We start from the raw sequence: 15,081 nt of genomic DNA, 5'->3' as shown, positions 1-15,081 counted from the left end.
GAAAAGGCCAAATGTAACGGAGTCTCCAAAAACCCTGCAGCAACCTCGCACTGACCCTGACAGCCACATCTTATTCACATTAATGTTTGACTCTCCTTCAAAATGTCACCTGATAGTTTCCACAAGACTAAAACATGAGCATCCGCAACACTATTTCACATCACATCCGTTCTGTGGTTGATTATTTTCACACTCTTACACACATATCTAAAGATACATCGACATTCTGAGTCTCAGCTTACAAAATAACAGTAAATATTCATAACTGATCATATAAATGATGATTAGGTCTAGTTGTTCATCTACCCTGAATCTACTCTACTCGAAAATGAAAAGAAAACATTTAACAGGCTGTAAAATTTATATCACATAGAACTGAAAGTGGTTTACTAGATTGTACTTTCATATGAATGACTTTGAGAAACGAACAGATGAATAAAAGAGAAAGGAAACGCTCGTATGTATTGTGGCTTCGGTTTCACAGCAAAAGGAAATGTCTTTCTGCACAAATGCAAATGATAAATGGTCAATTCCGCCTGTATACCCACAAGAACAGATCCAGACTGGTTTACATGTCACATTAGATCTAGCTACAGAATATGAGATGTTTTTTTTTTAAATGCTTGAATGATGTTTACGTTAACTAAACTGATAGATAAAATCGAAATTAACAAAGTAATATAAACACATTTTCGCAAGTCGATTATGCTCATTATATCATAAATACATATTAGAATAAAACGTCTTGTTAAAGAATTTCAAACACCATTTCTTCATCACTTTATTCAAATTTAATATTTGTTTGCTTAATCTTAAAATTAAGGTAACGTATAAAATAAAATAGTTAGCTGCTGATATTTCTTCATTCAGATTTTTTTTTTTTTTTACATTTTATTTCACTAAATATTAACGCTTTACAAAACGTACACTAATTGACTACTGACATTAACATTAAACAACTGAACAAAAACTCATCTTATACCGACACTAAATGCGATTAATCTGATATTAATCGACAAATGTTCGAGAAACGATAAGGTTAAACGTCAAAAAACGACATACAAGGTAAAGTTTGACTTTAAATCCCTTTATAACCAAATCTACCGACACTAAATGCGATTAATCTGATATAAATCGACAAATGTTCGAGAAACTATAAGGTTAAACGTCAAAAAACGACAAAAAACGTAAAGTTTGACTTTAAATCCCTTATAACATAATCTAACGCTAACGTTTCTGACATTTAAACGCATATTTATAACCGATTTTAAAGGTGTCACTTAACGGATCGGTCTATTCGACTCCGTCTCCCCGCGAACATAAACAGCGATCCGCGCATCCGGTTTGTGCTGTTTACGTTACCGTGTGTGACTGTAAACTCTGGCTGGCCTCGATCACGGCGATCAGCGGCACGGTGTCGTCCAGCGGCGGCTTCCTGCCGGACATCGGCTGCGGCTGCTGCTCCATGAACGCCATCCCGGATCAAAACAACACCAAACCGCCCCGGTTCCGCAGGGTTCGGTAACCGAGAGCCCACCCCGGTCGGTGTAGGGTTCACGGTTCACTGCGCGTCTGTGCTTTTGACAACGTAGGAGAAACGAATCAGAAACTGCCAGTGAAAATTGACGTAGATGCTTTAGCTGAGAGGAGCTCGTCCACTCTGTAGTGCGCACACTCGAGAGAAAACGAGTGACGCCGCAGTTTTGTAAGACTAAAAATGTTATTTTTTGGTACTGTTTATTTATTTAAGAATATATGTTTAAAATTATTTACATTCGTATTTAGTGCTTGCGATGTGTTCTTCTCGCAATAGAAATAAGAGAGAAAAAAAAAAGAAGTGAGTGACGCCATGTTTTAGTCAATACCTTCAAACAGGAAACCTTCATAGGGCTCACGGCTAAATTCAATCATGTTAGGTCTTGTGGGGCTTGGAATAAAACGAAACTTCACAAAGTGTCAGACAAACCATTTTCATTTTCGTTTCTGTGCATTTTCGCTTGGAGTTTGTAACACAAGCGTTGCATCTTGGCGAAGCTAAATGTTGTCAAGGCAAAATCACGTGACCAGTCGGAGTAACATGTGACTAAATGTAAACAGTGTTCTAGTTTCTATATTTTATAACATATTTTCTTGGCAAAGGAAATATTACAGCATATAACATCAGAAATGCATGCATTTATTTAAACATAATGCACAAACATGTAGCAAAGCCAAATATTAAAACAAAGGTCTGAGGAAAAAGCATATATATATATATATATATATATATATATATATATATATATATGGTTTAGTATAATACAGTTAATCGACAAGCATTAAATACATGTAAAAAATCTACACACAAACAAATTTCTTTAACTAACCAAAAGAGAAAGCAAGCGAAAAATGTAAGGATTGATGACCAAGACAGAGGTAATTACATCTTGCTTAAAGATCTTGTGGACAAAGTTATGCTGGAATACGTTTTACCACTATTATGTTAACCTTACGATTTTTAATTGCTGTTTTAAGGAACATAAAATGATGTCTTTGTTGATGTTGGACACAGCTAGTTTTTGTCCACACCAAAGAACTAAGCCAAAGGGCGGTTTATTTTCTCACATTATTGTTTATTAAACCAACATCTCAGAGAGCGAAAAACAAGAAATATTAAATCTCTGAGTGAGCGTTACATTTCAAAAGCAAAAAAGAAGATTTAATTCCTGGCAGCACATAAAAAACTAAAGTTTCTCATGACTGTTGTGCGTCTTGCGGCATCATGACCATGACCTCTCCCTCCATGACCACTTTGTCTTTGGCAGCGCAGGAAACAGAAATAAAAGCAAAGGACATTTTGATCTTTTTGACCTCTGCTTCCGCCACAACCTCCTCTCCGATGTAGAGGGGCGCCGGAAAGCGTATTTCCTGGTAGAGAAACACGCAGCCTTTGCCGGGCAACTTCGTCCCCAGAACTGCTGAGATCAGACCGTTAATCAGCACTCCGTGAACAATGGGGTTCTCAAAAGAGGTTGTTTTGGTGTATTCAGGGTCGAGGTGGAGTGGATTCGTGTCCCCCGTCAGCTCGGCAAAAAGTGCGACATCTCTGGCACTGAATGTTTTGCTAAGCGAGGCCCGTTCACCCACGTAAAGCGACCTGTGCCCTACTGTGAGCGATGCGGGAACCGTCAATGCTGAGTTGAAAAAATGGTATATATTTCTGCTGACAATACTTCTTCTGAGAAAAAACATTTTTTTTTTTTGTAGGTCCACCTCACGATATCAACTGGTCTCCAAACCGCAGCTCACGGCTATTCCCAGACAACGCTAGTAAAAACGGCGACACCTGCAATGATAAATAAAAAGAAATGTGAGTTGCATGCAACACAGATGTTTGTGACATTTATTAGAAGTTCATTGGGGTTCAGTATCTAAAATGAGATAAACAGCTGTCACAATAACCGCCAATCAGCATCTGAGGCAAATTGTAAAGTGCACACAGTTTGGCTGAGGGAATGCCAATGGTCACATTAAAATTGTGGCTAGTCATTCCTGGCAGATCTACAATTGATCCACAATCTTTTTACTGACATCTAGTGCTAACAGACTGCAAACTCAGGGCAAAGTAAATGTTGAATCTGCTTCAACACTGGGGAGAACATACCTGCGTGACTCTGAATGCACATGCCTCATTCTGATATGATCCCAGTAATGTTAATGCGCTCCACAATTTCACCAGCCCGCTGAGATTAACACACAACAGAATATTAAAACTGAACATCATTTGATTGACAAAATGGGTTGGACAAATCCATAAGTGTTTATACATTTCAGAAAAAAAAAATGTTTGCGCTGCATTCAAGAAATTAATTACTACAGATTTTTGCAATTAAAACGGTCCTAAACTTGAGCCTTGAGGGACACTCCAAGTTTCTCCGTGTTTATAAACAGCTCTGTACCTCAAGTAAATCATGTTTAAACTCTTTGGCCTAAATGTACAAGATTTTTCTATGAGCATGTCTTACCTGTTGTACACTCTCAGTATGCCTGTCAATTCGTTTTGATCAAACTTCAGCAAATCAAATGGAAAAGAAGCTCCAACCTGCCATACAGAAAAAAAAAAATTTTTTTTTTACACAGTCAGGAATCAGGATAAGTCAAAATAAATTACTCACTACAGCTCATATTATATACAACACAGAAAATGGTCTATGGACTGTAAAATTATTTTTTGTTTGTTTAATTTATTTTTTATTAAATTTTTCAAGTTATTTATATTTATATTATACAAAAAACTTGATCATTAAACGATTACATTCTAAATTAAAATCTAATTTATTAATTAGATAATTTAAGTCATTTTTAATTATTTTACATTTATTATTCATAATTAAATATAATTATTTTACATTTTGGCATCATATATGATTAAATGAACAATTCTCAATGTATAATGCTTATTCAAAGTCTATTTTTGGACATTTTCCCAGCAGTTGAGTTGTGCCTTCTACATATTATTTAAAAAAATAATGAATTGTAACAAACTAAATCAACATGAATCCTAATATTTCAAATTTCATGATGCATTGCATTATTTTGTAAAGAACCATAACTGCATCATAACACTCAAATTGTAAACAAAGAGACCTACTATGTGCTTACCTCTCCGTACAGGTCTCTGAGTCCGCAGATAATCAATTGTTTGAACTGTGCATCAGTAATATTTTGGTTTCCATTCTCCAAAACTCTAAAAATAAATGCGAAAAAAAAAATCATTTTATGTGCACCATCTAAAAACTGCATTAAAATGACCAGATCAAAACTGACCTGTCTCATGACACTTACAGAGATATCTTCATATAATGGTAAACTGAAGCATTTTTGTACACATATCGCTCAAATTTTGAGGGTTCCTCCATAACTTGTAGTATGACACTGGTCTGCGAGTATGCCTTAATGAAGAAAGATAAAAACCCATTAATTCAGATCAATTTGTAGTGCTAATTACTACAAGAATATGTAAATACATATAAGAGCTGAGTTGCATATTCAACACAAATATAGTAACTATTCAGTAACAAGGTATTATGTAACAAAGCAACATGGTATAATCATGGTACTGCCACAGTATTCTTTATAATGGTGAATTAGTAGAATAAGTAATGCATTTATAAAAGATCGGTGTCTTCCAGCTCACGTGTCAGGTCTGTATTTACTCCAAAAAAGACTAAGACTAGTTAAAGAGTCTCCAGCCGCTATGTAAAACAACATGCTGCATTTAAATATTAAATGAACGTTGAACAACTAACTGTTTAGAGGTCAGAAAACAGATGAACTTACAGAATTACAGGTCGTGTTTGTCCTTTATTCACAACATGCGCAGCGCCATGCGCCCTCTTGTTTTGTCAAATCTCGCGAGAACACCTCAATAAAAGTCGTTATTAAAAAATAAAACAACAACAGGAAATTAATTCTTATTGTGACGACAGGCAATGATTAAAAAAAAGAGACCCCCCTCAAAAAAAAAAAAAAACTGATTCAGCGAAAGCATATTTATTCATAACTTTTTGTAAAGAATATATTTTTTAGCCTTACTTTTATTTATTTTTTCCAGTTCATTTCTATTATTTGCATTTTTCTGCTTGCATTTTTTTGTCAGAATTGTTCTTAATATTATTATTATAATAGCATAATTCTTACAGTGAACTGGATTTCAGCTGAGTGTGTCTTCCGCGTCTGTGTTTGATGAAGTTATGCAACTCTGTTGAGACTTTCCTGACTGGGAACTTCCTGAAGCAGCTGAGTTTCACTTTTAATTTCTTTAATCTTCCATGGTTTCGCAAACAGCTCGTATGATTTAATCAGCACTGTATCGTTTAAAATACAACTACGAACACGAAGAGCGTTTTAAATACTGCTCTCATATGGTTGGTAAGTTTATTTCCTCATATTTCACTGTCTCTGCTGTTGAGCTGAACGAGCGCTTGTTACATATTTGATTAGCTGGTTAAGTTGGTTAACATCGGTTGGTTAGATAAAGGCTAAAATACGTAGTACACTTTTATGTATTTCTTTTTGTAAGTTCTATTATGATTTAAATAAATCTTACATTAGCAAAAAGTACCTTGGTGATTAAATGTTTTTTTTAAAAAAAAAAACATTTCTGAGTATAGTACCGTGGAGTAAAATACCATGGTATACGAGTATGGTAACCATACAGTACCTTTGCGTATATAAAAATACCATGGTACGACCACAATACTTTTTTGGAAGGGAATTCAATATCGATAAAAAATATCATGGTATTGCTATGTGTTTTGCAAATGTACTTGAATATATATTTGTATAATATAATATAATAAATATAATACAATATAATATAAAATAATAATATTTAAAATAATTATATGGTATTGCTAGGTTTTTTGCATATACTATAATATACAATATAATTTAACATATACTATAAGGACATTTACTATAATATATATTTGCATATAATGTAATATAAATTTTATATTTTATATTAATTGTTATAAAGTAAAAAATACATATTTATTTTAATAAATATTTGAATATACTTATTTATATATATAATAACTATTCATGTAAATGATTGTTATATAAACCATGGTATCTTTTATGCAATAATATTAAATAAATGTTTATATTTAACATTTATTTCAATGAATAAAATAAATGAAAAGTTATATTTATTAAATTTTTTATATTCCATTTTTTATATTAAAAATAATATAGATATTTATATTAAAATATAAAATATTATATATATATATATATATATATATTATATATATTTTTTTTTTTTTTTTTTTTTTTTTTTTTTTTTTACATTGTGTGTTTGTGTTTTAAAGCTTTCAAGGTAAAAGTATGGCTGCCCTAGATGCCTCTAGAGATATAAAAGAAGGTGAGTGTTAGTAAATGCAATATTATTAATATATCAAAAGACACATTTTCCACACAGCAACATGTATTATGTTAACATCGCATCTTTGCTGTCCCAGCCGAGGATGCAGCTCAAATGTTGAGCGATGCCATCAACTCTAGAGACAAAGATGAAGCGAGCAAATACCTGGATCAACTTTTGGATCTAAAACTCCCAGTGTGTGTCAAAATAAATCCTGAAGCATACTCTAAAGACAACATCAGGTATGCTGTTAGTCTGGTTTCATTGCGGTGAGAAACACTTGTTGCTGGGGATCTGTAACTATATGTGATTTTTTGTTTTGCTTTGTGTGATGGCAGGTTGAGAGTAGGAGTGGCGGACGCCGTGTCAGACGCCCACATCCCAATAACAGTGATTGTACCAGTTTACATGACAATATCAGAGCTGAAAGAAAAGGTAAACAATGTTAGTGATGGACCTGAGAATGGAAATTCTTGTTTGAAACGGAAACCCATAATTATACATTTACTGGAGCCCTCATTTACTTTTTAGTCATTCACAATTTGTCTTTCAGATCAATCGTGACTATGGCTTCCATCCGGCCCTCCAGCGCTGGGTGATCGGGAAGCGCCTCGCCCAGGACAGAGAAACCCTGTATCATTATGGGGTCAGAAACCATGATGATACAGCCTTCCTCTTTATCCTTTCCACCCAGGCTGCCAATCTGAGCCGCGAACAAGAGAGAAAAGAGAAAGAGGATAGACGGATTGATGGTATCTAGCCTGTATTTCTGATAAAAACTAATTAACAGCTTGTATATCAGTTTACTGAACTGCATTTCTTTCTTAATGAAGATATAATTGAGGTCATTGATCGTCCACCTCAACGGCCACCAGAGCTCATCGCCAGAGGAGCTAATCCCCCTCCTCTACCTCCCAAACCTCAGGTCTGTCTGTCTATCGTTCTATCATTCTATCTATTGTTCTATCTGTAGCTCTGTATTTGTCTCTATATCTATCATTGTGTCATTCTATCCATCATCTAGTCGTTTTATTTGTAGCTCTATCTGTTATTCTATCTGTCGCTCTGTCTGTCCCTCGCTCTATCTTTCATCTGTTCATTCATTCTATCTGTAGCTCTGTCGTTTAATCTGTTGTTCTTTTGTTCTGTTTGTGTCTCTGTAATTTGTCTCTATATCTATCATTGTGTCATTCTATCCATCATCTTGTCGTTTTATTTGTAGCTCTATCTGTTATTCTATCTGTCGCTCTGTCTATGGTTCTGGCACTCCGTCTGTCACATTATCTATCATTCCTTCTGCTGCTCCATCATTCTGTTTGTTGTCATTCTGTCTACTAAGTATCTCTAGCTATCATCCTATCTGTCGCTCTATATGTCCCTCTATCCCTCGCTCTATCTTTCATCTGTTCATTAATCTGTTGCTATGTTTCTATTGCTTTATCTGTCACTTTATCTATCGTTCTTTGTAGCTCTTTCATTCTATCTGTAGCTCTATCTGTTTTTGTCATTTTATCTGTCGCTCTATGGTTCTGGTGCTCTATCTGTCACTTTAACGTTCTGTTTGTTGCTCGATCATTCTATCTGTCACTCTAAGTTTCTACCACTTTATCAGTCAATTGATTTATTGTTCTCTGTCGCTATCATTCTATATGTTGCTCTTTCTGTGTTCTGATGCTCTATGTCATTCTTTTATTCTATTTGTTATTTTTTCTTTCATTCTGTCGCTTTATCTGTTTCTATCACTTTATCTATTGTTCTGTCACTCTACCTCTCATTTTATCTGTTGCTCTTTCTGTGGTTCTGATGCTCTGTCACCTTAACTATCGCTCTTTCTGTTGCTCTATCATTCTATTTGTTGTTCCATTATTCTGTTGCTCTGTTATTCTATCTTTTATTCTATCTTTCTCTTCATTCGTCCCTTTATCTATCATTCTATATGTTGCTCTATTTAGTTTCTACTGCTTTATCTGTCACTCTATCATTCTATTTGTTGCTCTATCATTGTCACTTTGTCCATCCCTCTATCTTCTATCTGTTGCTTTATCTAGGTTTCTGTTGCTTTATCTGTCACTTTATCTATCATTTTCTGTCACTCTATCTATCAATTTACCTTTCACTGTTCTGTCACTCTATCTATCATTCTATTTTGCCGTCTGTAGCTCTATTGTTCTATCTATCTATCTATCGTAATTATAATAATTTTATTTTGTTTTATAGCCAGTTGGTTGGTCATGTCCTGGCTGCACATTTGTGAATAAACCAACACGTCCAGGTTGTGAGATGTGCAGCACAGCAAGACCTGAGAACTATGAAGTACCTGACATATACCAGCCCGATGAGACGGAAACCAGGAGACTCCAGCAGGAGGAACTCGCCAGCCTGCAGTATGAGCAGGTTAGCTGAAGGGACCCAACATACTGGACTACAGTGAACTGTTAGATTGGACTGTGGGATGAAAACCACTCAGAAAACACCAGGTTTACATTTGTGGATTATGAAAGTCCCTAACGTTATGCCTGCACCTGCAAAGCTTTACTCTTTAAAAAGATGAATGGAAAGTGAAAATGGGGAACATTCAGAGAGTCTTCATATGGTTTGACTATGCATCACAGAATGAAATGCAAAAAGTTTCTCATTTGATCAACTGATCAAAAATAAATGTTTTAATAACTGAAGCAAACCTAAATTTTATACAGTCATGAATAATAATAAAAAAAAAAATCTAAAGGGGAATTGCTTTTTTTTTTACTTAGGCATTTATATTTACCAATATGATGAAATGCTAATTATTATATAATTATATAATTATTATTAATAAATAATAGTAATCATAACAATTATATAATAATTAAATGATTGTAATTATGAATATTTGTATTAACTATTAATATTAGTTAAATATTTTATTTAAGAAATAATAATTACATTTTTAGATTCCTATTAGAAATTGTGTAACTCAAACTTTTTCCTGTAGGACAAATTTAAATGTTTTGATTTTTAGAGGATTTTATTAGCATCTTTTAGGATTGTGTCCGCATTATGATATAAATTTTCAGGAAAGAAATTTCAGCATTTTTACAACAGTGTCTTTTCCTGATTTGGGTTTATTGCTATTAAAAGCAGAAATATAACGCATGTTGCCTGTCTGTTTATTTCATAGTCTATGAAGGATGAACGGGAGAGGAATTTCCAAGAACTCCTTGAAACGGATTCCCACAGTCTGGTGGGGAACGTGGAAGAGCTGGATTGTGCCATCTGCTTTTGCACCATCATGCCAGGAGAGGGCGCTGTGCTGAGAGAGTGCCTGCATAGCTTCTGCAGGTGCTGTGAGATTGTTTATCAGTTACTATAAACAGGAAGCAGTGAAACAGACTGAAATACAACTTTATATATCCTACAGGGAATGTCTGAAGGAAACAGTTCTGAACTGCACGGATGCTGAGGTGGCTTGTCCTTACAGAGACAATGCTTATTCCTGTAACTGCAAACTTCAAGATCGAGAAATCAGATCAGTAAGATCATAAATGCAGTATTATTTAACCTTGGATTATTGTGGTGACCTGTTCTCTTAATAAAACACACCAAACTTTACTGTTTCCCACCAGCTTCTCTCCCAGGACGAGTACCAGAAGTTTCTAGAACTGAGGCTGAACATCGCAGAGTCCCGCAGTGAGAACAGTTACCACTGCAAGACCCCCGACTGCGCTGGCTGGTGCATCTTCGAAGATGACGTGAACGAATTCACATGTGACATTTGCAACGAGACCAACTGTCTCCTCTGCAAGGTGAACACAAAATTTGTTGGTGTCTTGTTCACATCACATTTTAAAAATGCATGTTATGGTGACCTAAAGGACTGTGCATGTGCATCTCAAGCTATTCACAAAGGTATGAACTGCAAGGAGTACCAGGATGACCTCCGTATTCGAGCGCAGAATGACGACGCAGCCCTGCAGACCACACAGATGACGAATAAAAAAATAAAATTAATTAGTAAAAATTAATATAATAAATATTAAATGTTTGTGCAATAAACTACACTTATGCAATTGCATTGTGAAAATTAAGATCATTAATAATAAGTTAATGTACAATAATTTGTTTGTTTGGGATTTGGACTACACTGGTTGTGTTGTATGTGTTTGATCGACTAAAAAGAACCGATTCAGAAGAGTCATTTGTTCAGGAATCAGACTACACTGGCCGTGCTTTCTGTGTTTGATTCACTACAAAGAAATGATTCAGAAGAGTCATTTGTTTGGGAATCAGACTACACTGGCTGTGCTTTCTGTATTTGATTCACTACAAAGAAACGATTTTCATAAGAGAAACAGACCACACAGACCGTGCTTTATTCACTAGAAAAAAAACAAATAATAATGATTCATAATACACAATAGCAAACTAGCCGTGATTACCACACTAAATCAACCACAAAGAAACTAATCAAAAAAAAAAATCCTATTTGTAAACAGACAAATTTTATTCAATAAAAAAAAACGATTAATAACACACAATTGTTCGGGAATCAGACTACACTGGCCGTGCTTTCTGTGTTTGATTCACTACAAAGAAACGATTCATAATGATTCATAAGAGTCACTGGCCGTGCTGTCTGTGTTTGATTCACTACAAAGAAATGATTCATAAGAGTCACTTGTTCGAGAATCAGACTATACTGGCCGCACTTTCTGTGTTTGATTCATTACAAAGAAACGATTCATAAGAGTCAGTTTTTTGGGAATCATTGGCTGTTCGGTATTTGAATCAAAGACTACACTGGCCATAAGCTTGCTGTGTTTTGATTCACTACAAAGAAACGATTCATAAGAGTCATTTGTTCGGGAATCAGACTACACTGGCCGTGCTTTCTGTGGGTGATCATCACACTAAACATCAAACCATGCTCTCTATGCTTTACATTAACTACAAAAATAACATTAAAAAGACAAATCAAAATGGTAATATGTGTTTGATTCACTACGAAGAGATGATTCATAAGAGTTATTTATTTGCAAAACAGACGACAATGGTCCAACTGTACATGTTTGATTCAATAAAACAGTCTGATTCAAAAGAGTCACTTGTTCAGGACTCATACCACATTGGTCACACTGTATGTGCCTGATTCAAGAGTTGATTTATAAGAATCATTTGTCTGGGACTCCATTGGTCGTGCTGTATTTGTTTGATTCTCTACAAAGATCTGATTAATAAGAGTCATCTGTTCAGGAATCATAGTACACTGGTTGCACCTTATGTTTTCAAATACACACAAAAAAGAAATTATAATAAATATAATAAATTATATATAAATGATTTGTTACCTATTGACCGGTTTCACTTTTCAGCAACTCCTGAAGAACGGCGAGGCGATGAACTGTCCCAAATGTCAGGTGATCGTCCAGAAGAAAGACGGCTGTGACTGGATCTGCTGTCTGATGTGCAAGACCGAGATCTGCTGGGTGACTAAACAAGCCCGGTGGGGACCTCAGGTTAGACACAAAAGCACATAAATCATTAGGTCAGTGATTCACAAACATCAAATGGCTAACCTGGACCTGGTTTTGTCTCCTCAGGGTGCTGGAGACACATCAGGCGGATGCAAATGTCGAGTCAACGGAGTCCTTTGCCATCCGCGCTGTCAGAACTGCCACTAAACACCGGTGGCGTCGCTGAATGCTGCTGATTCGACAAGCAAAAACATGCGCTACAGCAACAAGACATTTCCAAAACTCCTTAAAGTGATCCATGCGGGGTTGATGTGATGCATACAGTTTGCAATTCTAGCTTTAAAACATTTGCTCAGTCCGGCACATTCATCTGGATGTCAGTACTTAATAGATATGTTCTAGGACTAAATATTCAGACCGTGTTTACAAAATTAAAAATATCTGAGGTTTCATGGGATAGTATAAACTGATGAAAAAGTGTTTAAATTTTTAAAATATACGTCAAACTGTCTTAAATCACTACTGGCAAACTGATGCTGTGGGAGTTTGTGCAATGATATTGTAAGAGGAAAGCATTATTGTGTAAAAATATAGATTTTTTTTAAAAGGCAATTTTTGTTTAGAACCCAAAGATTTTTTTGTGTGCAAGATCATAGCAAAATATGCAATATGGAACAATGAAGGAACAAATCACATTAAAGAAGAAAAGTGCATTAAATATTAATTTAAAAGCAGAAGAAATGCAGCAAATGGAATAGAATGTAATCAGATGCGTAATTTCACTTTTTATGATGAACAAAAAAATGCTCAATTATTATAATTACGGCTATATTAAAAAATTAATACTGAAAAAAAAAAGTTATCTAATAATTAGACTATAGTTTTTTCCCCATATTGCATTTTTCAACATGTAGAAGCATTTTCATTCTGTTGACAATATTCTCTTGTTTACAAAATTGTATGATTCAATAAAACTGGTATACAATTTATTTATTTATTTATTTTTTAAAGACACCATTAAATAACCTCTTAAAAATAAATAATTCACAAAAAAGCAGTGCAAAATTCATTAAAAACAATAAGTATTTTTTACTCAAATCATTTTACTTTTCTTTTTATTTAAACATATTTAGCAACATGGTCAAATGTGACATTAACATGAGTGAACCTAAGACAATCTCTCAAAGTGCAAAAAATAAGCAAGAAGTGTGTTCTTTAGTGCAAAATTAATGCAATATAAAAGCATAAACAGTAGTTTTGTGTGGATGGCATCGTGTTATTTCAATAAATCATGATTCATGGATGTTTTCAACCGAGCAGTGTTAGAATCTTGGAAAATATCCAGTTGGATGTTACTCGAAGCTTAGATGTTGTGGAAACGATCAGTTGTGATCAGCATTTAAACAACAAAAATATCAATGTGCCATGATTCAACACTGATCTAGAGTTCAGTTCGAGAAACACACTCCAGAATCAAGGAATCTCAAGTCTGTAGAACAAGCTGAAGTTATTCAGAAGTGGTTTCGATTCCTGCTCTGAGATTCGTGAAAAGTGCACGTTATGTACTAGGATCAGCACTTATCACAAAAAATACTGTATTTAAGGTGTTTCAGAGAAAAAAACCCCCAATGTAGTGGAAAAAAAATAACCTCAAAAACATTAACATACAAATTACGAACATAATAAAAAGTTGGTTCATTCACTGCTTTTGTAAATGGTTTCTTTTTTTATTTTGCATACACTTAACAAATGAGATTCGTACCCATAAGGGGTCCTGGACCAATCAGATGAAATGTCTAATTCTACAAAAGTTTTCTAAAAATATTTTGGTCTCAATTTATTTAGAGTTTTTCAATGTTAGCAAAGTATAATAAAGAACATAGTGTCTCAATCATGAACCACAAGTTGAGCAAATCTCTGAAAAAGCCATTCTTGTGAAATTGTTGATTTTGAGGGAATGGTTTTAGAAAGGTTGTTTTCTTTAAGTGTTGTATGTGAATTTCAAACATAAAGTATCCCAAAAAGGAAAAAGTTTTACAAAGGACTTGACAACATCCATAAAAGCATATTTACGCAAACTGTTATTCAATTTGATTTGACAATTTATGGAAATAAATTTTTCAAACATTGTACATAAATGTTTTTGTGCATGAATTTTAAAACAAAAACTCCTTTAACGATTGTATGTACATAGTTCATAAAAACATTCTTATGTAATCTGCTTGCCTTCAATTAGAATTTCAAAACGAAAATTCAAACTATTGTTACTAAATTATTGCATTCAATTTAGTAAAAAATGTATTATGAGAAATGCACGTGAATGACTGTCGTTATGTAAATAGTTCGTAAAATTCTTAAATGGTTGCAGTCAATTTAATGCAACAATTTACTTATTAACAGATGTTTTGTACATGAATTTTGTATCATGAACATGATGTCAAGGCATTCTTATGTAAATTGTCACATTCACTTAAATTTGACAACTTTGTCAAAACTAAAACTTTGTTTTACAAACAATATATTTCTTTTATATGTACATTTCAAAACAAAAACTCTTTAATTACCATTTCAATGTGACAATTTACAAAAAAAAAAAAAAACCTTTACAAACAATGATCATTAATTTTAAAAGGAACAGTTCCCCCAAAATGAAAATTAGCAGAAATTTTACTCAACCTCAGTCTATTCAAGATGTTGAAGAGTTTGTTTCTTCATCAGAAC

At 34.1% G+C, this 15,081-nt stretch overlaps 4 protein-coding genes across 15 annotated transcripts in view; 1 reads left to right on the top strand and 3 right to left on the bottom strand.

The window, feature by feature from the left end:
* The window catches only part of pxk (PX domain containing serine/threonine kinase), a 16,237-nt gene extending 14,487 nt beyond the window's left edge, over positions 1-1,750 (bottom strand). For 3 of the 11 annotated variants that reach the window (XM_042711697.1, XM_042711704.1, XM_042711703.1), the window contains exon 1: positions 1,363-1,741. In XM_042711697.1, the coding sequence (XP_042567631.1) occupies positions 1,363-1,476 (114 nt within the window). In that variant the 5' untranslated portion in view covers positions 1,477-1,741. Of the gene's footprint in view, positions 419-1,362 lie in introns of those variants that run through there. The other 8 variants (XM_042711701.1, XM_042711702.1, XR_006153146.1 and 5 more) reach the window with 7 other exon arrangements.
* An 841-nt stretch (positions 1,751-2,591) lies between these two features.
* LOC122134859 (hydroxyacyl-thioester dehydratase type 2, mitochondrial-like) lies at positions 2,592-3,231 on the bottom strand. The gene has a single exon (XM_042711712.1). The coding sequence runs from the start codon at positions 3,229-3,231 to the stop codon at positions 2,734-2,736; it is 498 nt and encodes a 165-aa protein (XP_042567646.1). The 3' UTR covers positions 2,592-2,733.
* LOC109063374 (ribonuclease P/MRP 14 subunit) lies at positions 3,070-5,355 on the bottom strand. The gene is made up of 6 exons (XM_042711713.1): positions 5,320-5,355; positions 4,825-4,931; positions 4,642-4,726; positions 4,005-4,081; positions 3,644-3,722; positions 3,070-3,325 (listed from the first exon to the last, which is right to left on the bottom strand). The coding sequence occupies exons 2-6, from the start codon at positions 4,896-4,898 to the stop codon at positions 3,254-3,256; spliced, it is 387 nt and encodes a 128-aa protein (XP_042567647.1). The 5' UTR covers positions 4,899-4,931; positions 5,320-5,355; the 3' UTR covers positions 3,070-3,253.
* Positions 5,356-5,769: 414 nt separating this feature from the next.
* LOC109062873 (ranBP-type and C3HC4-type zinc finger-containing protein 1-like) lies at positions 5,770-14,492 on the top strand. 2 transcript variants are annotated; one of them, XM_042711707.1, is made up of 13 exons: positions 5,770-5,906; positions 6,855-6,907; positions 7,005-7,149; positions 7,246-7,342; positions 7,461-7,659; positions 7,741-7,832; positions 9,125-9,301; positions 10,068-10,228; positions 10,308-10,419; positions 10,513-10,692; positions 10,783-10,881; positions 12,259-12,402; positions 12,487-14,492. In XM_042711707.1, the coding sequence occupies exons 2-13, from the start codon at positions 6,871-6,873 to the stop codon at positions 12,565-12,567; spliced, it is 1,524 nt and encodes a 507-aa protein (XP_042567641.1). In that variant the 5' UTR covers positions 5,770-5,906; positions 6,855-6,870; the 3' UTR covers positions 12,568-14,492. The 2 variants fall into 2 exon arrangements, with proteins under 2 accessions (XP_042567641.1, XP_042567640.1); XM_042711706.1 differs by having other exon boundaries at positions 5,771-5,910.
* Positions 14,493-15,081: the final 589 nt, after the last annotated feature.

This window comes from Cyprinus carpio, chromosome A22, assembly GCF_018340385.1.
Source record: "Cyprinus carpio isolate SPL01 chromosome A22, ASM1834038v1, whole genome shotgun sequence".
NCBI classification, from domain to species: domain Eukaryota; kingdom Metazoa; phylum Chordata; class Actinopteri; order Cypriniformes; family Cyprinidae; genus Cyprinus; species Cyprinus carpio.
The sequence above is the reverse complement of the archived record's forward strand: the minus strand, read 5'-3'. Positions and strand labels throughout refer to the sequence as shown.

Bases quoted from the DNA above. Each gene is read 5' to 3' on its own strand.
- LOC122134859 (XM_042711712.1), bottom strand. From the start codon at position 3,231: ATGTTTTTTCTCAGAAGAAGTATTGTCAGCAGAAATATATACCATTTT.
- LOC109063374 (XM_042711713.1), bottom strand. From the start codon at position 4,898: ATGGAGGAACCCTCAAAATTTGAGCGATATGTGTACAAAAATGCTTCA. The intron at 4,727-4,824 runs GTAAGTGTCATG...ATTTATTTTTAG, and splicing joins CATTATATGAAGATATCTCT to AGTTTTGGAGAATGGAAACC. The intron at 4,082-4,641 runs GTAAGCACATAG...TCTGTATGGCAG, and splicing joins TCAGAGACCTGTACGGAGAG to GTTGGAGCTTCTTTTCCATT.
- LOC109062873 (XM_042711707.1), top strand. From the start codon at position 6,871: ATGGCTGCCCTAGATGCCTCTAGAGATATAAAAGAAG. The intron at 7,343-7,460 runs GTAAACAATGTT...TTTGTCTTTCAG, and splicing joins TATCAGAGCTGAAAGAAAAG to ATCAATCGTGACTATGGCTT. The intron at 7,833-9,124 runs GTCTGTCTGTCT...TTTGTTTTATAG, and splicing joins CTCTACCTCCCAAACCTCAG to CCAGTTGGTTGGTCATGTCC.